The sequence below is a fragment of the Amblyomma americanum genome, chromosome 9, assembly GCF_052857255.1.
Source record: "Amblyomma americanum isolate KBUSLIRL-KWMA chromosome 9, ASM5285725v1, whole genome shotgun sequence".
NCBI lineage: Eukaryota > Metazoa > Arthropoda > Arachnida > Ixodida > Ixodidae > Amblyomma > Amblyomma americanum.
In genome coordinates this window covers 127446792-127469661 of record NC_135505.1, presented here as the reverse complement: position 1 = coordinate 127469661, position 22870 = coordinate 127446792, and the positions used below count along the sequence as shown (strand labels likewise).

The following is a 22870-nucleotide window of genomic DNA, read 5'->3' as shown; positions in this document are numbered from 1 at the left end:
GTTAGGGCAGAAATACATCAGGTGTCTTTACGTTCACAACACTTTGGCATGTAGCTGATGACGTCTCGGGAAAATGACCCAACAACTTGGTGGCATGTTCATAGTCGCTTCATCATACGTAACACCTGACCTGCAGCATCCCTAAAACACCTCTGTGGTATGTGCCCAGGATAACTGCACTGAAAGAGACGAACTATCAAAAGGCCTCAGTATAATAGCCCTAATGCTTGTACCAATACATATGCCCTCTGTAGAGAGTCCTTGTCGAGGGGGGTTGTTTATTTAAAACTTCTTTTCAATCACTCCTCAATTAAGCTTAATCTCAAATATGAATACCCAAATAGTTACATAATTTAAGCATTTATTACCTCTTTCTGTTCTGTTTTCATAGATTTTTTTGCTCACTGCATGATGAAGCATTTCTGTACTTATTATTTCAGTTGGTACCATTTGTTTCATCTTTGGAATCTAATACGATGTCGCACTTCGCCAGATGTATGCAAAAATGTAAGGCACAGCACTTTTTCTTCTTTCAGGCTGAGGCTTTTCTTCCAAGTTTTAAGAAAACAAAAAGAAATTACAGCTGGATGGATCTTTCTTATTCTACCAATCAACCATGCTTTTATTCATGTATGAAGCAATCAGTTTTGCACAAAGTGCAAGAAATAACTTCCAAGGAACCAATGGAGCCCAGTGTCGGCTTGGTACAAGCTGAAGCAAACGTTAAAAATTATTCGTTCTCAACATTTAAAAATTAATGCCTTGAATGGCTGCTACACAAGAAACCATACTTAAGTCAGATCAGCAAATGTTCGAATTACCAAGAGTCAACACAGAAGTTTGTTTAGTTTCAACTCTCTGCGAAAGCTGTATCAAGAAACTTAGTGCATATAAGATTTAACACAGGTCTCTTGTGCCTTGGACATACAAAAAGGTCTGTGCAACTTGAAGCGACTACCACCAAAGTGATCATACAGTAATTCCAACAGGCCCAACCTGTGTCCAGCAAAGGAAAATTACGATGGCATGCAGTGTAGTTCCCCTCATAGGATGGACGTCAGTCAATTGGCAAAAGTCCAAAGGCTTGCACGCATAGATTTCCTTCATGCAAGTGTCTGACGCAACACAGCCACGGCAACCAAAACTCAGCTGCCATCAGTGAGTGATAAAGCTTCACTCGTCCAGTTTCTGGCACTGTGTTCGCCATTCCAAGATGAAACCATGAAGTTGGCATGCGAGTCTTGCACGCCTTTCCTCGTGCAGATGCTGCATCTCACCTGAGACTTCCAAAACCCTGGCACATTTTGCGAAAGGAAAATACAGTTGAACCTCATAACGAAGCTGTAAGGGACCGGCAATTACTTTGTTATAACCACAGCTTTGTTGTACCCAGTGTTGACCGGGCTTCCTAGGGGAATCGTCATTCTTGTGTTGTATCCACTATTACGCAATAATGAGGTTCGACTGCATTGCTAAACACTAATAGTGGAATGGCAACTACAGTAGAATCTCGATGACATGATCCCCGCTAATAAGAATTTCGGGATGATTCGAATTGGTAAAACATCCTGGCCAGAGTGCTTCTGTGCAATAAGCAGAAATTTGGATGCTACAAGAAACGCCCCACCCCAATGCAGATGCTACTAATGAAGAGCCGAAAACAGATCGGTGTAAATTCTGCATGCAAATTTTGTTCGTTTTGGATGTGAGCAACATTCCCTTTTGCATGGCAAACTAAGTTTGTGAATGAGCTGGCTGTTGACTTCGGAGGAACTGCACAGACTTCAAACTGTAAAAATTTCACCAAAGGCAAACCATTTAAAACCAGCTGTTCCAACTGTCCACCAATGAATAAGCAGAGCTTGTCAGTGCAAGCAGTTTGTCAGTATATTTCCTCCTGCTTCTATTGCTTCTAGTGCACCATCATTGCTTTAGACAAGCCAAGACACTGTCCGTTTTACACCGACAGTGTAAAACGTGCTAAAATCTCGCTCTCAATTTCGTGCTGCATCTCAACCACCTTTTCAATTTTCCAGCACCAGCTTGAAGCGCCACTGAGCATTCAATTTTTGAGACTATGAGTAGACTGAGTTGAAAATCATATACACTTTCACAACTCAATATAGCTATGTTCAACTAAATAAATACTTCTGCAGAATTCAAAGAAAGCCAAAGAAAGAGACACAGAGACCACTACATGCCCTGTAGAGACTACTTTTATTAGGAACCAGAGAAAAGTCATGCAAGGACGCAGAGAGAGTCTAGAAAAAGAAACAACACAGAGGAATGATGCCAAATGGCAAAAAAAAAAAATGGTCATGAGAAAGAAACACACTGAACAGTCCAAGACACTCAGAAAACAGAGAAAAGAAAATATGAATCCCAGTATGGCACGACAAATTCAAAAGAAATACATGCACACCACAAGACTAAGAAGCAGAAAAGTGTCCAGAAAAAAAAAAAAATTAACCACTGCATGCAATAGAGACAAACTGAGACAAGGAGAAAAAAGAACTTAAGAAACAACGACAGAGGTCACACAACATACGTATGTGTAGGAGAGAAAAATCTACAACAAGCTCTCGGGAAAGAACCCTGTGGAGAACCCTTCACCCACAAAAGTCAGCAGTCAAAGAAGAGGGACACAGCAACACATACGGTATATGCCTTACCCATCACAAACAGAATGCATTCCAAAGCACGAAAAAAGGAAGAGAGAAAAAAAAATATCATGCAAGAAAGGTGAAGAAAATCATCGGCTCACTCTGGCCACTGATCACACGCGGCCTTTCTACAAAAAGAAGCTGCTCGGAATTGAAAACAAAAAAGCAAGCTGCATTCGATATCGTGAAGCACAACTTAAATGGGGTGCTCAGGCTTCCTAATAGCTCCCTTAGCAAAGGAAGCCGCAGCAGCTAGCACAAGCTCTGGATGGCTTTTCTACCACAAACAGCAGGAGACTCGCAGCTCTTTCTAACCCTTTCACACCATATACAACTATTTTTCAAAAACTTATACAACATGGGAGAGTTTACCTTTTTAAAGCCTAAGAGCACAACCAACCGAGACTCTCCAACCAAGGACTTTCAGCAAAAAGGTATAATGGCAATAACAAATACAACCTCTGTTTCAAAACTTTCTCTGAACTGTCCTCCAACTTTTTTTCAAACTAACTTCAATTTTCTCAACTTTTTTTTTTTCCCCGTTTCCTCAAACACTGTCTTCGGGGCAGCACAGCAGAACTCACAGCTGTTTACGATTCAAAGCGATATGCTTCCTAGCAGAAGCAAGTATACCTCGTTCGTACGAGGTATGACGGCGAGCTGTTCTGACCCGCCACTTCGCAGTGGAATGAGATGCTGGCCACATCACATCTCAGTGCATCACTGGAGACGTAAAGATCAGCGTCATGGCTGTGGACCGCGTCATCCAATGAAAGCTCAAAAAAGCAGGTCTGTGCTAGAAAGCGTGATGGTTCTGTTAATGTAAGCGCAAGGAGCTACAGCACAGTTATTAGTCTAGAAGGTGCATAAGGTGATCCCCTTTGGCACTTGGCGCTTCGAGACTATGGCGGAAAGCTGTGATATCCATGCCTCTGTACACAAGGGTGCACGAGAGGCCAACTAAGAGGTCTCTTCTTCTACCTTGAGGGCCTTCTCCTCTTCAACATCCACCTCTTTCTTGGGCTGCTTTGCTGCAGATGGCCCATCAACTGTGTCCGCGTCCTTTGGCTTCCGCTTCCTGAAAAACCCAAGCCACAAAATGTTTTTTTTTTCTTTATCGTAACTGAGCAGCAACTCCAGAAGAGCACGAAACCGGTACGGAAGCTTTAGGCAGCCTCAAAAGTGATAACAGTCGAAGCTCATTACAGCAAACAGGTAAAAAATCGTAATATTTTTTTTCAATATAGCTGAAATTCATAACACATTCGATCTCAGATGTACCGAACTCGAAGGGGATCGCGAAATAGGATCACAAAATAGGGACCGGTTCCGCACATTGACGGAGCAGCTGCGCAAGGCCTCTGCCACCGGTGATCTGTCAAAGGTCGAGGCTTCACACATATCCCAGGTTTTTCAGAATAGCTTTCCTCGTGAAGTAGTGCTTTCGCACTAAAAACTCTTATGGGGGTGCACAGAGTGTCAGCTTCCCATTACAGTGGTATCACGTGGAAAATGAGCACAACAATCAAAGGCTACCCTCAACCACATTCCACATTAACCTCGTCACACGGTTTTTTTGGCATTAGTGCTGCACTGTGTCCAAGGACGAGCAACTGACCCAGCTTTGCACATGTTAATGATCACGGGAGTGCTGTTACAAGAACCGCCACTTCGGTATAATGAACATACTGCTGAATGTGTTTGGTAAACGCAAGCAGTTGCGCAATACATGTGCATGGAATTTTCAAGGGAATGTCCAGACTGTTCGATATAAACAATAATGCGATATATCTCAGTTAAATTTATCCAGACTCGACTGCGCAAAATTTCGTTAGTGAAGTGAAGTTGGTTAGTGAAGGAACGGCAACTCTGGTGATCCTTTCTAGAGGAAACCAGAGTTTTAGAACTGTTTCGAAGGCACTCGCGATGATTCCGGAGGCCGCAGAAAACCCAGCACAGAAAAACCCAACCCAGCGTGCTGGTGGTACTGGTGGTACTTCCCCACACAGTACCACCAGCACGCAACGGCACCATGGCAAGCGGCATCTAGGGTGGCTTACCTACATTACAGCTGTGTCACGTGGAAAACGGTGCATAGAAGAGAAAAATATTGCTATTTTCACGACCTCTGCGAAAATCGACACGAGTAGAGGATGGTTACTGCAATGCTACAACCTTTGCTGCTGAGTTAGTTCTCACGATGTTTGTATAACCCGATTTGACTTGATTTGATTTCATGAGCCGGTACAAAGTAACGCACGGACAAGACAAAGGAGGATCATATGGACTAGTGCCTCTGTTGTCCGCTTTCATTTTGTCCATCATATTACTTTGTGCTGGTTCATCGATGTATGGCTACAACCATTCACGCCGCTGCTTCCGGGGCGCTGCTAACAAGAGCAAGAGGCATGAGCACGTGCCAACCACTTGGCTACCAGCCCTCCATACCTCTTTGCAGTTATGCTTTTTTTCGTGCAACCCGTTTATAACAATTATCGGTTATAACAATAGAATTTTCGTGGCACTTGAATACTGCAGTTTGCAAGCGGCGACCGGTGCAGCGTGCCGGCCAAGTTTTCGCACGTGTCACCTGCTTTACTCCTGTCGCGAGTGTGTGCACTTCTGAAGGAAGCAAATACATCTGTCCTCCGTGGCGTCGCGGGTATAGTAGTAGGATCTCATTCTGGAGGTGCCAAGACAGAGTCCGCGTGTTTCAACATTTTTTCGTTTTTTTTTTTCGCCTTACATAACTTCTCCCTTCTTTACCTGCGAGCCTTTCTGCCCCAACAATCAGTGCCGCTCAGTACTGGGCGGCACTAAATCTAGGTTCATAATCCCGATTGTTAAGAAGTTTGCTTTACTATATGGGTATTAAGTAGAGTTATGACAAAAGAAGAGTGAGAACGAGAAAGGGCCAAGTCGGCGGGAGGTCTTACACGTCGTCTCGCTAGTGTGAGACATGGGAGTTGGCGGACCATCGGCCAACTGCCGTCTTGTGGGAGACCTGGCGCTGACGTCGACACTCGGCCGGCGCAGTGTGACATAGAGCCAGACATCACGACGACACAGTTTTGGCAGACCGAATCAGCTGACTATTGGCTTAGTGTGACAGGCCCTTAAAACTACAACAGATGACAAGCAAAGGAATCCCAACGCGCACCGCAATCCAGGATGGCGAGAGCATGGCCGGTCTCAAGGGGAGTGCGCGCACCCCCGCAGGGCGTGAGCGAGACAGGCCGTGGGCGGGAGAGACCGGAGAGACGCTACGCTGATAGACGCTGCCAATCATGCCGACGCTGCTGCCGGGGTGCGACAACCGGAAGTCTCAAACTGAATGTCAGCGGATGACGTATTAATGGGCAGGGTGCAGTCTTAGAGCTGTTTTCGTTATTTTTTTTCTGGTGCCCCGCGTGTACGAGTTGAGGGGGGAGAGGAGGAGCGTAATTTTCAATCGTCTATATCTTCGTTGTTATTGAAGCTAGCTCTAAAATTCTTGCGCTGGGGTGATGAGTCATAGAATGCCTATCTTTCGTCTTCTTTACGTAACCTCAATTTATTGCATAGTCCCTTTAAGTCTGCCGTGATGCTCCGCCCACATTTAGGAACGATGCACAGTATTCCTCTACGACAAAAACATACCCCATTGTTAAAACTGCTCATCACCTAAACAATAAGGTAATCACGAGAAAAATGTTATAAGCTCTAGAATTTTCTTACCTGGCTTTTTTAATAACGTCAAACATTAAAATGATGATGTCGTGAACTTTTGCGACTGGCTAGCGGAGTAATACAGTATGCCGCGGACCGTGGCCAAGTGTTAACAACTGCTGTTTTTTTAAGTTGTATCCTACTACAGAAGGAAGTTTCACGTTATGCTGGCACAAAGATAAATTGGTTTTCTTGCATTTATTAAGTCTCTTGCTAGAGGTAGCCATTCCAAGCTCAGGTCAAATGTAGTTCTCACAGCAGCTCCATTTTTCGCATCCTCCTTTTGCTGCTTGATACCATCGAGGACAAACAGTGCCCTGTTATGAACGGGATGCTCACCAGCCGAAGAAGATTAATGCGAAGATTCCATCGACCGGGATGATCACAGTGGTGATCATCCCGAGGACTCCACGAAAAAAAGATGTGCTGGGAACCTGCCTGCGGAATCTTTTCCACGCTCTTCAGGAAGGGGGGGAAATGACCTTCCCTTTGTCTGTTTCCTTGCGACTGACGGTGGTCAGACATGTAAATAAGTTTGTTCGAAGTGCCAGTAAACCTACTTGTTTATTATTTCTTCCCATATGACAAGCTTCCATCCTTCCCGATCCCTTCTCCGGCCAAACAACGCTACCCTGCATAACAACAACTGGCCATGCTACCCGGCCCAGAACAACTGGTTGCCAGCGGTGGGATCCGAAGCCTTGGCGTCCTAACAGCCATGGCGCCCCAACAGCCCTGACAATCGTTCCCCCATGCGCCAGTGTGTACAGTCAAACCCCCGCTACTACAAACGCCGCGACAGCGAAATTTCCCCGTCAACATACCATATTAGGCAATGCAATTATTTTTCCCCACAACGAACAATTTTCGGAGCAAGGTTCCGCTTCAAAAAAATTTTTCCAAGTGGCCAAATTATTATTTTTTTCTGCATCCACATGTGCCCATATCTCGTTAGGTTTCACCAAAAACAGCTGCTGAAAACCAAAAACGGCTGCTGAAGACAGTTTGCACTTTGAACAGCGCAGCCGACTTTCCCTGGAGAATCGGAATTACTGTGCAGTCATGTGCGCACAAAGATGCGATGCGGCACACGACTGCCTGCGATGATTTTGCTAACGGCCCGGACTACGCGCTTGCGAACCGCAGTCGGTGCATGGCGGCTTTTGGCCTTTTCGCTCGCCAATGAAGGCATAACAGAAATGAGTTCTAAAGTGTTCATTTCAGTGTGAAGCAATCGTGTCAATGGAAATAGCGAAAATGCTTAATGTTATATGATAACCGATGGCTAGTTCTAAGGGCTTTTTCCAAGGCTTCTTTGCGGAGCACGTTAGGTGTTAGGCCTAGCGACACCGAGCAAGCGGCGCATGACAATCCACTGTCATCCAGCGTGCCGGTGGGCGCAATGTAGCTGCAAGAAGCCCGACGCCGACTAGGATGCAATCTAGTCTCGCTTTTGCACCGCAGGCGAGCATCGTGATAATGTTGTTTGTAAGAATAGCTACAGTACGGTAGCATTTAGAGCCTTCATCGTGGCGGCGCCACCACGCTGTCACGTGGTGCGGAGCAGCTGCCGGCAGCGTGGCACCGTGGCTGATGACCAACCACGTGGTTTGTGCGTAGCTGTGCGCATGCGCCTTGTCAAGTGGGCCGAAGATGAAGAAGGAACGCCCAGCAAAAGGGAGCGGCGAGAGACTGACTTTGCAATTCAACTGAGCAAGTTCCACTCGGCCAGCTGTAGCTATCGCGTCACTCCGGGTTTAACCAGAGCTAAACTACTGCCAATTTTGTAGCAATAGCTACATTATGGTAGCATTTCGAGCCTTCAGCATGGTGGCGCCGCCACATTGTCACCTGGTGCGGAGCAGCTGGCAGCGGAGCCATGGCTGATCACGTGGTTTGGCACGTGACCACCCATGTGGTGGCGCCATGAACCTAGTAAACATTTAAGGCTCATTTGACCTACTATAGACACCATCCCTGATGGAGTGTGTCTTAGAGCCTCCGGTCTGGGATGGAAGGCAGTGTGTTCCAACCTGGGTGTGGTGCTCACATAGCATTCGCGAGCATGACAGTGTTCACTCGCGGAGTCAGAGGCACCTATACCCTACTCGAGCATGGGCCGATGGGATTGCGTGGTGGCCCAGGTTTGCCATGACGGCAAGGGCCGGATCCGCCCTAGGCACGCGCTTCCTGAGTGGTCAGGCTTGTGCTACATACGTCTGTGCAGTGGCATTTGGCAGGGGCTTTTCTCCGTGTCTAACCACTGAATAGACGTGTAGCTCAGGCGTGACTAAGCGGGAATCCGTGTCTAGGCCTACCTGGCACGGATGCATCCGTGAACTTCGTCATGGCCGTGACTTTGTCGGACAAAGAGCTTGATTGCCTTTGTCAGATCAACGGCGCATGCCCTGCGAAGTGAAGCCTTTAACGGTCATAGGTAGAGCTCTTACAGACCTATCAGGGTGGGAAAGAGAGAGGGGCCCCCTCTCCCCCGGGAGGAGAGGGGGCCGCAGTTGGCAACTGCAACAGCCAGAGTCTGAGAGGGCGAGGTCAGCGCAATCCTTTTTTGTGCGTGTGTGCGTGCGTGCGTGTGTGTGTGGTGGTGTTGCAGAGTACGGCGTTTCAACAAATGCAGGGAAGTCGGCTCGTTTGGGTTCGAGCCCAGCCGTGTTTCGGTATTAAAGCTCCCCAGGTGATCGAAATTATTCCGGAGACCTCCACAACGGCACCTCTTTCTTTCTTTCTTTTGTAGCTAGAGCTACATTACGGTACCATTTCGAGCCTTCAGCGTGGCGGCACCGCCATCCTATGGCTGCACAGCCGCCACGTGACCGCCACGCTGTCACGTGGTGCAAAGCAGCTGCCGGCAGCGCGGCGCCGTGGCTGATCACATGGTTCGTATGTAACCAGCCACGTGGTGTGGAGCAGCTGCTGCTGCCGGTGGCGCGGCGGCGAAACCAAGCTGCCACAGCTGTGCGCATGCGCCGTGTCAAGTGGGACGAGGATGAAGAAGGAACGCCCAGCGAAACGGAGAATTCAGCCCTAGGACATCATCATTATCATCAAATGAAGCGGCGAAAGACTAACTTTGCAATTCAACTGAGCAAATTTCACTTGGCCAGCTGTAGCTATCCCGTCACTCCAGGTTTAACCAGAGCTAAACCACCGCCAATTTTTTTTTTTTACGACATGGGGTACAAAAATTGTCATGTTATAATTTCAAATATTCATACACCCCTACCCTTGTTTCGTCCGGCCTCATGACAGGGCCGCAGCGGCAGCTGGCTGAGTTAATAAAAGGGCGCCGAATGACTCTTAATCCCATGAACCTAGTAAACATTTAAGGTCCATTTAATCTACTACAGACACCATCCCATGATGGAGTGCGTCATAGAGCCTCCGGTCTGGGATGGAAGGCTGTGTGTTCCAACCTGGGTGTGGTGTTCACATGACATTCGCGAGTATGACAGTGTTCACACGCGAAGTCAGGGGCACCTATACACCATTCGAGCATGGGCCGATGGGATTGCGTGGTGGCCCAGGTTTGCCTGACGGCAAGGACCGGACCCGCCCTAGGCACGTGCTTCCTGAGTGGTCAGGCTTGTGCTACGTACGTCTGTGCAGTGGCGTTTGGCAGGGGCTTTTCTCCGTGTCGATCCACTGAATAGACCTGTAGCTCAAGCGTGACTAAGCGGGAATCCGTGTCTAGGCCTACCTGGCACGGATGCATCCGTGAACTTCATCATGGCCGTGACATTGTCCGACACAGAGCTTGATTGCCTTTGTCAGATCAATGGCGCATGCCCTGCGAAGTGAAGCCTTTAACGGTCATAGGTAGAGCTCTTACAGACCTATCAGGGTGGGAAAGAGAGAGGGGCCCCCTCTCCCCCGGGAGGAGAGGGGGCCGCAGTTGGCAACTGCAACAGCCAGAGTCTGAGAGGGCGAGGTCAGCGCATTCCTTTTTTGTGCGTGTGTGCATGCGTGCGTGTGTGTGTGGTGGTGTTGCAGAGTGCGGCGTTTCAACAAATGCAGGGAAGTCGGCTCGTTTGGGTTCGAGCCCAGCCGTGTTTCGATGTTAAAGCTCCCCAGGAGGTCGAAATTATTCCGGAGACCTCCACAACGGCACCTCTTTCTTTCTTTTGTAGCGAGAGCTACATTACGGTACCATTTCGAGCCTTCAGCGTGGTGGCGCCGCCATCCCATGGCTGCACAGCCGCCATGTGACCGCCACGCTGTCACGTGGTGCAAATCGACACAAATAAAATCATTCCAACCAATGTCATGAGCCCCCATGTCGGAGTCAACGACGCGCTGCCACAAATCGCCGCCGGGCTGGTCATCTTCCGAAGCATCAGGCTCGGCATCAGACAATGTGTTGACGAAGCCAGCCTTGCGGAAGCAGTTCCACTCGCCAGTGGCCGTTACCTCCACCCAGGCCGCTTTCATCATCTCTACCGCTGAATACAATGGAAATGGGCACGGTGTTCCCGTCCGCCATCCCGAATTACAACCAGGGACCGAGATTTGAACGAAGCGAACGAAACGTACGCATCGCAACAGGTGACAAAAACGCACGATGGGGTAGAAGTGCTACGTACACAGGCAGCAAGCAAGCCGCTAAAGATACAGACGCACAGCCCCAGCAGAGATACCAATGAGGGGCGTCCGTGAGTGTCAGTGCAGCCACCTCTTGGCTCCCACGGAACACCTGCTTTACGGAGCGTGGCCTCCGCGATTGGCACCGGCGGCGGCGCGGTCGATCGCGGAGGACACGCGCGGATTTGCAAGAGAGTGAGGAGTGGGGAGCAAAGTTGCGAGGAGGGGCGGGAGGGCAATCTTGGCAGGGGCGTCGGCGGGGGAAGGGCAGCTCGCCTGCCATAAGGCTCGGGATAACATGTTGCGCGCCGGGTGCACAAAGGAGTCGGAGGCAGGTTATCTCGCATCGCGGTGCCGGGTTTACGCCGTCCGTTCGCTGTAACCGATCAGCAGAGCTTAATGACGTTCATTATACGTGCGATTTTGTACCATTGAAATAATGTATATTCTGACGGTCGCACAGGTCTTGTTCGTTATAAGCGAAAGTTCGTCTTAAGTGGGGCTGTTATATGTGGGCTCGACTGTAAATAACACACTACCAAAGCAGTGCTATCTTTCCAACGAAGCACAGAAATTCTGAAGTGGCAGCACTTGCCAATGTGCGACTTTCCAAGCGCTGAACAAAGGTGAATACGATCCCCCCCACCAGTGAAACAGAGATTGCACCATATGCCATTATCACGCCACTCTTAGGCACATGCATGGTCCAGAGAGCACAACAAAGCAAGCTTGAAAAAACAGCATGCTCTAGCTGGGCACTGAACACACTGCTGGCCCAGGTAAAAAGTTAAACCACAAAGCCACTGTATCGCCGCTTGAAACACCACGAGTGTCTTAAAATTTATAAAATGACTGACACTAACGCTCACAGACGCAGAAGAAAATGAAACTTTCACGCACCTCTCCTGTTTCTTCAGCTTTTCCTTGAGCATCTTCTGGTCATCGACACCCAGCGTCATGAACCCTGGAAGGCTGACATCACAACCCTTTGCATTCTCCGAGTTGACAACCTTCAATGCAATAACCCGTAATGGCCTCTAAAGACATGTTTACCGAACCAGGAATTTGCAAGCACAAACTTGTTTTCAGTTTGGTGGCAACTAGCAAGGCATCACAATTAACTCAGACATTCATCGCCTGCCCTCTCAAGCACCAAGCAGATTGGACATACTGAAAACACCTAGGCAATAAACAGACCCTAGATAAACTTCCGACCACTTTATTTTATTACTGTGGTCAAATACTAAGGTCCCTTGCAATTATTTCCATTTGTGAAATGCAAAAAATAAACTTTTTCCTTTTTTTTTATCAGTTAAAAACTCAAAATTTTTACAACAGAAAGGGCATTTCACACCACACAAGCTGTATTCACGATGTCAAGTATAATGCTGACATGAATGGACGCACCACATAAACATGTCACGACAAATTTTCAAGCTGTCGCAAAAAATGATTTTAGATACCATTACTGCTCCAATTAATATTGTCTTCTCTTTCACATTTCAGACGCCAGACCAAAACAAAGTCAGCAGGTAAGCAGGAAGATTAAAGCCTGCCTACAGACAGCTTTTCCTTTTGTTTTACAAGGCAACACCAGTTTACGACTCAGGAAGATTTCCGTTAAAACTAAATTATCAAAGACATTACCACAACGTCAATTTCAACAGAACAACATGAATCCTTAATACGCCTGCATTTGTGCTAGGGGAACACGGCATCATCCATAAACAGTTACCTGTCAGCACCCAATGTGTAGTCGAGCTCGTCGCGTTTCTGGACAAAGCAGTCGACATGAAACCACATGGGGATGGCACCTCGCATCTTGGCATAGCCGCTGTCATAGTCATTCTTGGAGATCCTCACCTCTCCCTGGAGAAAAAAGAAAAACAAGATTTCTTTTACTGCCGAGGACAACGGCGTACATGACGCAGGCCGTTCGCAGAGGGCATTCGTGGTACTAGCACTCATGGCAAACTGGTCGTACCATTCAGGCCCTCCTTACCACTCAAGGCAATATTGGTAACATTATCTGACGCATGCTTTTGCTAAACACAACAGCCTTCAGAAGCTCATGAGTGCACTCGAACAAAGTTGCACTGGAACCATGTTCCAGCATGTACATGCAACATTCAGAAGAGATGCACAGTCCAAGCAGATATCTTGGCATTTCAACGTAGCCACCAACTCCGATATGCACTGATTTTTGTAGCGATAGCTACACTACGCCAGCCACTTTGCGAGGTCAGCGTGGCTGCGCACTGAGCCGTGGCACCACTGCTCCGCCAGCTGTGCGTATGCGCGGAGTGACGTCATAGTGCGCAGCTAGTTAGCGCGCTGCGCACCTCGCCACTGCGCCGACGGCGGAGCAGACGCCGCCCGTGTCATCAGTTGTGCACATGTGCGGAGTGACGTCAGAGCACGCAGCTGATGTGTGCGCCGCGTGGCTACATAACACTAGCATTTCGAGCCTTCAGCGTGGCGGCGCCGTGGCCATCATGGCATCTGCCGGCTGCGCGGCACGCCGGTGAAACCGAGTGGGGAGGAGTGGAGAGGGGAAGAGTGAATCCACGTCCAGGGACGAAGATGAAGAAGGAACACCCACTGAAAGGTCGCAGTGAAAGACTGACTTTGCAATTCAACTGAGTGAGTTCCACTCGGCCAGCTGTAGCCATCGCGTCACTGCAGGTTTAACACAGCTAAACCACAGCCATTTCTTTATAACAATTTTAACGAGTTAACTTTAAGAACTAAAAGAAAAAACTCACAGGGTGGTTACCATCGTGTAATGAGAGATTACTTTCCCTGCTCCTTCCACAGTAACCACTCCCAGAGTTCTTCTTATGGCAACAACCTTCTGAATGCGCACTCCTCGACTGTTGCCATACCCTCCTGCCTGCCATGGTAACCGCCTTCCAGTAGGTTCTGGTGGTAACCACACTCCGGTTACTCTTCCTTCACTCTCGTCATGGTCACCCCCCTCCCGGTGGTTCCCATGGCAACCACACACCGGTTCCGTCGACCACTACAACTACGAATGCTACTACTACTACTGCTACTACTACACCAATGTGAAACCCAGGAATGGGCACTCAACAGCTGTCACTGTAAATCTCCACAGGTGGTTGTCATAGACCAGACTCTCAACAAGTTTGTTTTACAACTAAGAGGTTTTCATTTGTTTTACAACTAGGAGCTTTTCATTTAGGCCAAATCAACCCTGAGAACTAATTTCATGCACACCTTTAGGACATGAGACAAGGTTACATGCCCACACCATTCGTCAACACTGCTAAAATGTATGTGCAGCCAGGGTTGTTGGCTATTCTACTCACTTTAGCAATCTTTTCGTTGCAGCCTTTGCAGGTGCTCTTGCCGGACTTGGCATACTCAGTTGCAAAGTCTTTCAGGTCTTCTGCAGTTGTGCCAGCTTCCAGCTTGCTTTCTACAAAGGAACGCAAAGAGTAACGCTACAAGAATACTCGGCAAAGACAGCCTGATATCGTCAACAAAACAAGCTGAAACCTTCTTAGCGATCACTGCTGCTTTAAGCAGCAAATCACCAGGACAAATTTTCTACAACACTTATGCAAAGACAAAGTGTTGCCGTGTTGTACATTTTTAGCATCAAGTACGAAACCACTTGCTGCCACTGATCCTTGCACAAGTTTGGAGTGACTGATTTCTTTAACGGCAAAGTTTTATCGAGCAACAAATTCTGTGATACTGCCTGCTTGCTTTCTTCAAAAACGTTATGAGTAGAGCTACACCAACCCACAAATATAGAACTTAGTCACAAAAATCATACCACCCTCTGTGGCTAGGGAGGCAAAGAGAACGCCCTCCATTTTTGAAGTCTACTGCCATCAGGTACTATATCAGCTTTTTAAACAATAGATGGTACCACTGCTCACTGCTCCAAAAGTTTGCGTACTTTTTCTCAGCTCAACAACAAGCAGAAGGCAGCACATTTTGTTTTATTTTAAAAGTGGACAAGGTGTGCACTATCACCACACAGCGTGAACAAAAATCTTTGTCCGGACTCACCATCCACTCATAATTTGAGCACACTTAACCGTTTCCGATGCCATTTATCGTTTCTATAGACCTTTTCAAAAAGAGGTTGGTGGGTGCCGCACCATTGGGCACTTGGCTGCGCTCGTAGTACAGGAAGAGTTGAGGATTAAGCTCCCCCATGTTCTCCCCACAGCCCAGAAAACCAGTTTTCTTAAGGGTCGTGAAAAGGTATATTCAAAACAAATTGTTAGTTTTCCAACCGAACAAACCAACAGTGAACTTTTTGCACATACAAAATTTCTGATAACCAGTCATAATATGCGGAACCTAATATTAAAATATACCAGCATTTGTGAAATTAGCACCCCAGAGATCGCAAAATCATTTTCTTTTGCGAAGATACACTCGACGCCAGAAATTCAGCAAAAATAATCCACAATAGTACTGGCAGGAAAAATTTGTTTACAAAAATGTGGCAAAGGTCATGCTGTATGACGCTCGCTGCTCTGACAAACATTTGCTGCATTCATCATTAGCCTGACTATGACTACTGCAGCGCAAAGGCATCTCTCATGTCTCTCCAATTAACCCTGTCCTTTGCCAGCTACGCCCACCGTATGACTACAAACTTCTCATACCCCTGTCACACGGACACGGCTAAAGTCCTTTCAAACTCCCTTCAACCAAGGACGTCTTTATCTCGAGGGAGATGCGCGCCGTGTTGCACGGCAGTCCTTTAGCAAAGGATGTTTAAGGAAGTTCCCAGCGAAAGGAGATGGAAGATCTCCCTTGCAGACTGAAGGGAGTCAAGAAATTTCGAGTCAAGAAATCACCCTAATTTTTATTAATTTCATTTTTACCCGCAATTATAACTGTTTTTATTGCATATAATATAGTAGTTGAGCACTGACAGATATTTGAGTTGAGCAGCTACATTCGACTCTCGAACCGGGCGTTCTCGGAATGGCCGCTGCGTCTGCCCTGACCGCGCCATTTTTTTCTCTTTAAGACAGATGACCTTTTTAAGATGCAATGCCTAAATAATTGCATTTTGTAAGAAAACACAAGTAACCAAAATTTTTTAGCAATATATAACGTGTTTCTTTCATGACTGCGTACGAGGTGAGAAGCGCCTAATGAGGCCCCAGCGGCAACTTTCAAAAGCTCGCTTATAGGCCGTGTGACACGAAGCTAACCCCTTTTAGGTGAAACTCCCTTGAGGTCCTTTAAGGGAAGGAAGTTTGAAGGAGATCCGAGTTGCCCGTGTGACACCAGGTATAAATCTCATCCGCCCACCTTACTTTCGCTGGCCCCTGCTATGCTTGCCTTCTCTTGGTATCCACTCTGTTACCCTTAAGGACCAGTGGTTATCTTGCCTTCGCATTATGTGCCCTGCCCAAGCCCATTGCTTCCTCTTGATTGCGACTAGGACGTCATTAACCCACGTTAGTTCCCTCACCCACTCTGCCCGCTTCTGGTTTCTTAACATTACACCTATCATTTTTCTTTCCGTTGCTCGCTGCGTTGTCCTTAACTTAAGCTGAACCCTTTTCGTTAGCCTCCACGTTTCTGCCCCGTAGGTGAGTACCGGTAAGATACAGCTGTTGTACACTTTTCTTTTGAGGGAAATTGGTAAACTGCCATTCATGACCAGAGAGACCCTGCCGTATGTGCTCCACCTCATTCTTATTCTTCTAGTTAATTCACTCTCATGATCCAGATCAGCAGTCAATACCTGCCTTAAGTAGACGTATTCATTTACCACTTCCAGCACCTCGCTACCAATTGTGAACTGCTGTTCCCTTCCGAGACTGTTGAACATTACTTTGGGTTTTTTGCAAGTTAATTTTTGTACCCACCATTCTGCTCTGCCTGTCTAACTCATTGATCATGATTTGCAATTAATCTCCTGAGTGACTCAGCAAGGCAATGTCACTAGCAAATCGCAACGCACTCCCTCACCAGAACAGGATTTGGCCACCCTGGAGTAGTACTTGGCCACAACCTTCTCTGAACGCACTCCCTCACCAGAACAGGATTTGGCCACCCTGGTGTAGTACTTGGCCACAACCTTCTCTGAACGCACTCCCTCACCAGAACAGGATTTGGCCACCCTGGTGTAGTACTTGGCCACAACCTTCTCTGAACGCACTCCCTCACCAGAACAGGATTTGGCCACCCTGGTGTAGTACTTGGCCACAACCTTCTCTGAACGCACTCCCTCACCAGAACAGGATTTGGCCACCCTGATGTAGTACTTGGCCACAACCTTCTCTGAACGCACTCCCTCACCAGAACAGGATTTGGCCACCCTGGTGTAGTACTTGGCCATAACCTTCTATGAACACACTCCCACACCAGAACAGGATTTGGCCACCCTGGTTTAGTACTTGGCCATAACCTTCTATGAACAAACCAATTAACCCTCAGCCCCAAGTCCCCAGTGGCTGCGGAGCAACTGACCAAGGTGGCAGACAGACCTGTGACGCAGCGGAGGGTGCTAAGAATCACTGGCTTCGGACAGGCCGCCATTGGGAACCTGGCAACGTTTAATGCTAGAACCTTATCCAATGAGGCTAGCCTGAGACACAATCCCGTCAATGCTATTCACCGCCTGTTTACAGGAGGTATTCCGAGGCCTGAATTGCAAACAGTTGGGGATAAGAGTTAATGGAGAATACCTAAATAATCTGCAATTTACTGATGACATTGCTGCACTCACTAGTCGGCATAAAAAAAGCACCCTATTTGGACTTTGATGAATGTTTAGTTCGCCTGAAATGAGGAAATCAATGCTAGGTAGGTCACAATCTGAACTAGAGCTGTGAGTTCATAATGTACACAATTGTGTGCAACCACATGTGTCGGTTTTCGAAGTGTTTTAGGCGTATGCATCGTCTGTACCATCAGTCATGAGTGTGTACATGAGTTAAGCTGGTGATTCAGTGCTAGTCTCCTTTAAAGGAGTGCAAACACTAAATTTTAGTTGTGTTTTCTCTCTTTAGAACAGTGCGCAGCACATCAGACAACATAGACAGCCACGTGGATTGCACCAACAAGTGGTAAATAATTTAAGTTTAATTTTTTCCCCTCTCATGCCGTTTCAGTTTCGCTTTTAACAGCTAAACGACGGCTGTGACGTAACAGATGATTTGAGGTCACATGAGGCACACCAAAACTGCAATATGATCACTACTTCGTTCACTTTAATTCGCACCAACTCTAATGCAAGCCTGTCCACGAGTTGGAATGACAAAAATGCATAAGCAGTGATTATACTGAAGTTACCGCATTACTCACGTGACCCCAATTTGACTGTTACGTCACAGCCATCATTCGGTCATTGAAAGCGAAATGAAGTGACAATGAAAACAAACATAATAAATTATAAATTATTCAGCTGGAGTAGGTGAATCCTACGTTGTGACTTCGGTGCACAGCTGCCTTGCACACAATCCCAAAGGAAAAAAAACAAGCACCCAGAAATTTGGTGTGTCTAGGCAAAGCGTTGCTCATAGTTGATCACCTATCTTCTCCTGGATGCGCTTTTGGTCCTCATACCGCAGCGTGCCGAACTTGTCGATGTCACCAACGGACTTTGGTCGTTGCTTGGCAAAAAAGCACATGAAGTGGTACCAGTTGGGTGTCTTTCCATCAAACATGGGAGACTGCACAGAAGAGGAAACCAAGCATGTGAATAATGTAGAGGCGAAGCGGAAAGTAACATCACTGTGACTTGATGGAAGAATGAGGGCTAGACAAGTATTGCTTAACATACAGAAGAACCTCTAGATACAGAGCAGCGTGGTATTTTACGCGGCATACAAATGGACAAAATGAACCACTGTTTCAGCTTCTGCACCAATTCCGGATGTGACAATCACTGCGGAAATTCAAAGCAGGGACATCAAACTGTAGTTGTATTTTCTTTCTCTAGAATGATGTGCAGCACATTAGAAAACAGACAGCTACATGGATTACACCAACAAGCGGTAACTAATTATTTGAATTTTTTTTAAATGCGACAGCATTTCTTGGCTCATGAGTGGAGTCACCAGAAGTTGTGGAAGAGCGTGTCCACACGAACTGAATAAAAACTGTAGTCGTAGCGCCATCATGCATCACCCACTGAAACCTCCCCTCGCAATTTACGGCGCTGGTCCAGTAGATGGTGTATGCGTAGGCGAGATGGCGGACGCGTTTGAGGGAAGAAGGACGCGCAGTAACAGAAATGGTTTCGCATTACTCCACCTAAGCAGACTTAAGTGCACCCCTGGAATTTTTCTTCTGCCATTTGTTTTGGTTTCAACAGCCAAATGATAGCCGTGACGTAAAAGACGTGTTCAGGTTACGTGAGGCATACAAAAATGCAGCGTGGTCGCTGCTCGTTTTAATTCACATCAACTCTTACGCAGGCCTGCTCAAGGGATAGGGTGACAAAAGTAAACAAACAGCCCATATATCGCAGTTCCTGCATGCCTCACATAACCTAAACACATCTTGTATGTCACAACTGCAGTTTGGTTTTTGAAACTGAAACCAAAACAACAAGAAAAAAAATTCAGTTACAAATTACTAAGTCGCCGCAGACGAATTCCACTTCACGACTCATGTATACCATTGTCCACGGCACCACAACAAAGAGAAAAATATAAATCCAAAAATTTGGTGCCTCTAATTCTTCGAAGCTGCCAGAAGGAAGAGACTTGAATCCTCATCCTGATTACCCACTAGCCCGAACCCTGACCCTTCTAAGTTGTAGCATTGTATATGCTAAGCAAATACAATTTATTACCTGCCATAAGCAATCGCACCCATACATCCAATCACACGAGGAGCCTGGCAGAAGAGGTTTGGTTTAGTTTATGCGGGTTTAACGTCCCAAAGCGACTCGGGCTGTGAGGGGTGTCGTAGTGAAGGGCTCCAAAATTTTGACTACGTTGGGGTTCTTTAATGTGCACTGACATCGCAAAGTACGCAAGTCTCTAGAATTTCGCCTCCATCAAAATTCGACCACCACAGCCAGAAGTGGGTCCTTAGCATTCATGCTGGCCCACATGCAGAATTCATTGGCTGCCGAAGCATGTATCTATGGCAGGCGTTACAGTAACACAAGGTAGGCAGAAACATTCATTTTCTAGCAAAACAGGGTAACATGCCATTACTTATACAACATAAAGCCACTGCATATCCTGGGGAAGCAACATGATGCTTTATATATACACTGCTAAGTAAGCTGCATACGCATTTATTGTGTACGGCCGCTGCGGTGCCTATGGTTATGGCGCTTGGCTGCTAACCCAAAAGATGCGGGTTCAATCCCGGCCACGGCGGTCGAATTTTGATGGAGGTGAAATTCTTGAGGCATGCATACAGTACGATGTCAGTACATGTTTCTTTAAAGAACCCCAGGTGATAAAAATTTCTGGAGCCCTTCACTACGGCGTCCCTCATAGCCCGAGTCGCTCTGGGACGTTAAAACCCTCATAAAATATTTGTGTACTCTGTTTCTCACAGACTAGGTAAGACAAACACAAACAACATGTTTGTATGTGTCTTACCATGCCACAGACTCCAACTTCAAGCTGTACAATGAACTGCTATTGAAAACAGAACAATATTTGGTCAAGTGGTTGCTCAAGGAAAGGCGATGTATATTTCAAGACATCCCTCCTTTGTATTTAGGGTACCATAAACACAAAATTGAAAGAGCACGAAACGAGTATTTGTAAAATGTTTAATATGGCAAAAAAAATTACAGGTGCAGTCCAAGCAATGCCCTATTGAAAAAGAAACATATTGGAGGCGGTTAACACGATCTACACAGCACGGACGATTCGTTTTCTGCTCATCCCCAGCATTCTGGCTACATGCATCAATGCTTCAAAAGAAGAAAAAATATGAACCAGAAACAATGGAATTTCGCACGGGCAGTTTATTTCTTTTTTTTTTTTTGACGAGTAGTTTTACGCGAAGTTACAAACTGTACCCCATGGAAAAGTTGATCCGCGCTATATGGCGCTTAGCTGCAAATAACTCGCCGCTAGTGTTGTCGGTTATCCCGTTATTTCTGATGTTACCAGTTTTAACAGCAGCTGGCACACAGCCCAACGAAACGATATGCGGGTAGCTACAAAACCGTTACAGCTTTATTGCACGCACTAAACGTCAGCAACTGAAGAGGACAAAGGTCGGAGCTTCTCCTTTTCACTTCCAGCAAGGCGCGCATTTATTATTTTTCAGTTAAATAATTCGGCTACCGCAGTGATTAAGCGGGTAGTCGCGTCGCCGACGCGATCCGCGTTCCACTCGTGGAGCTTCGACCATTCGTAAAACACTGTACTAAACAGGCGCATTCAACTTGTGTTGCTTCAAGCGTTCGTAAGACACTGCACTACACAAGCGCGCGGCGTTTTGCTCTGCTTATTCTGATCACAGCAATGACTATAAGAATGCAAATACGTCAGGCGAACCCGGCTTGCAGCCGGCAACCCGACAGCCGTGCGCGCGTCACGCGATAAAAATACAACTGCCTGCCGCCGCGTCCTCGTTTCGCGCGCGAAAACTCCCGCGGAATCCGGCTTGCGGCCTTGGGGAGCCAGTAACGCCTTCAAGATGAGCCTCTCTGACATAACTGTGAGCTAGCTGCTTACAGCGCAAGCCTCACCACCCTCGTACGGACAAAACGCGCCGGGCAGCTCGCAATCGGGGTCGGCGCGTTGGTGCGGTGCGCAAAAGAACGGCCTGCCCGTCGGCAAAGCTAATGAAGAACACACGGAATAAACAAAAAAGCGTGAGGTTGACAGCTTATCAGCGAGATTTGGGAGCATCGCTCGGACTTCGAACAAGCTATCTCTGCCGCGCTGAGATACGACATTTGACAGTTTCCAACACAAAACGCCGGTCCTCTTTCGGTGTCTCCGAGGCCTCACCTGAACCATGACAGCGAGGCGCAGCTCGGCGTTTTCGATCTTGGATTTGCAGCCCTTGCAAGAAGAACGGCCGCTTTTGGCATATTCAGCCATGTAGGGAAGGTCTTCAGCCATTTCGCCTTTTGGTTGCGAGGCGCAGAGGAACGAAATACTCTTTTTTCACGAAGGCCGTGAAATGCGATTGGGGCCTAGTGCACCGCACCACGCTTTCCGCCGCTATCCAGATCCCCAAAACAACCGCGCATAAACAAAAAAACCTCGCGCAGTCTCGAACGCAGCCAGCGGTCGTTGAAAGCGTGAAGCGTTTGAGTAGTTCGGTAGCATCAGTGTCCACAAGAACTTTTTGCTTTTGCTTTAAAACAGTTATGATGTAGACAAATTAGGGTTATTTTATGAGAACGCAGCTATTTTGTGTTATTTTAAGAGAAAACGCGACCCCTCCGGACTACCTGGGACGAGGCTATTGATTCGCACAAAGCGCGCGAAAGCAACGACCACGTGGCTGGCCTTCGCCGGCTTGCACCTCGAACGCTGCATATTTAGGCACTCTTTATTACCTATTGGTCGTTTCTGTCAGAAATGCGGGCCGTGGTCGCCACTTTAAACGTTTTTTTTTTTTTGCAAATCCCACGATGGACGATAAGTGATGCAGTAACCGGTACTGCATAACCTATTTAACTAGGGGTCTTTTACTATGCATGAAATTTTTCAAGAACTGTCATTAAACTCATTTAATGATTAGTCATAGGAGCACACAGCTCCACACACACAATTTCTTTGTCGCTGACCATTTAATTTTTGATAACTAGTACACTATATGTCACAGAGCAGGTCGACATTTTCCTTGCAATCAAAATGTCGAGCATCTTGCACATTACATGAAGCAAGCAGATATTTCAACCCCTAACATTACAATTCAGAATATCTAATATCTAGAATATAACCATTACTTGCAGT

The 22870-nt window shown here is 47.0% G+C and overlaps 1 protein-coding gene across 1 annotated transcript in view; it reads right to left on the bottom strand.

Moving 5' to 3' along the window:
* LOC144104285 (poly [ADP-ribose] polymerase 1-like) overlaps positions 1-22162 on the bottom strand; it is a 58767-nt gene extending 36605 nt beyond the window's left edge. Inside the window, exons 1-6 of the mRNA XM_077637184.1 lie at positions 21914-22162; positions 18508-18649; positions 14300-14409; positions 12703-12836; positions 11868-11939; positions 3645-3741 (exon numbers count right to left, since the gene is read on the bottom strand). Coding sequence (XP_077493310.1) covers positions 3645-3741; positions 11868-11939; positions 12703-12836; positions 14300-14409; positions 18508-18649; positions 21914-22027 — 669 coding nt within the window. The 5' untranslated portion in view covers positions 22028-22162. The remainder of the gene's footprint in view (positions 1-3644; positions 3742-11867; positions 11940-12702; positions 12837-14299; positions 14410-18507; positions 18650-21913) is intronic.
* Between the last annotated feature and the right edge of the window lie 708 nt (positions 22163-22870).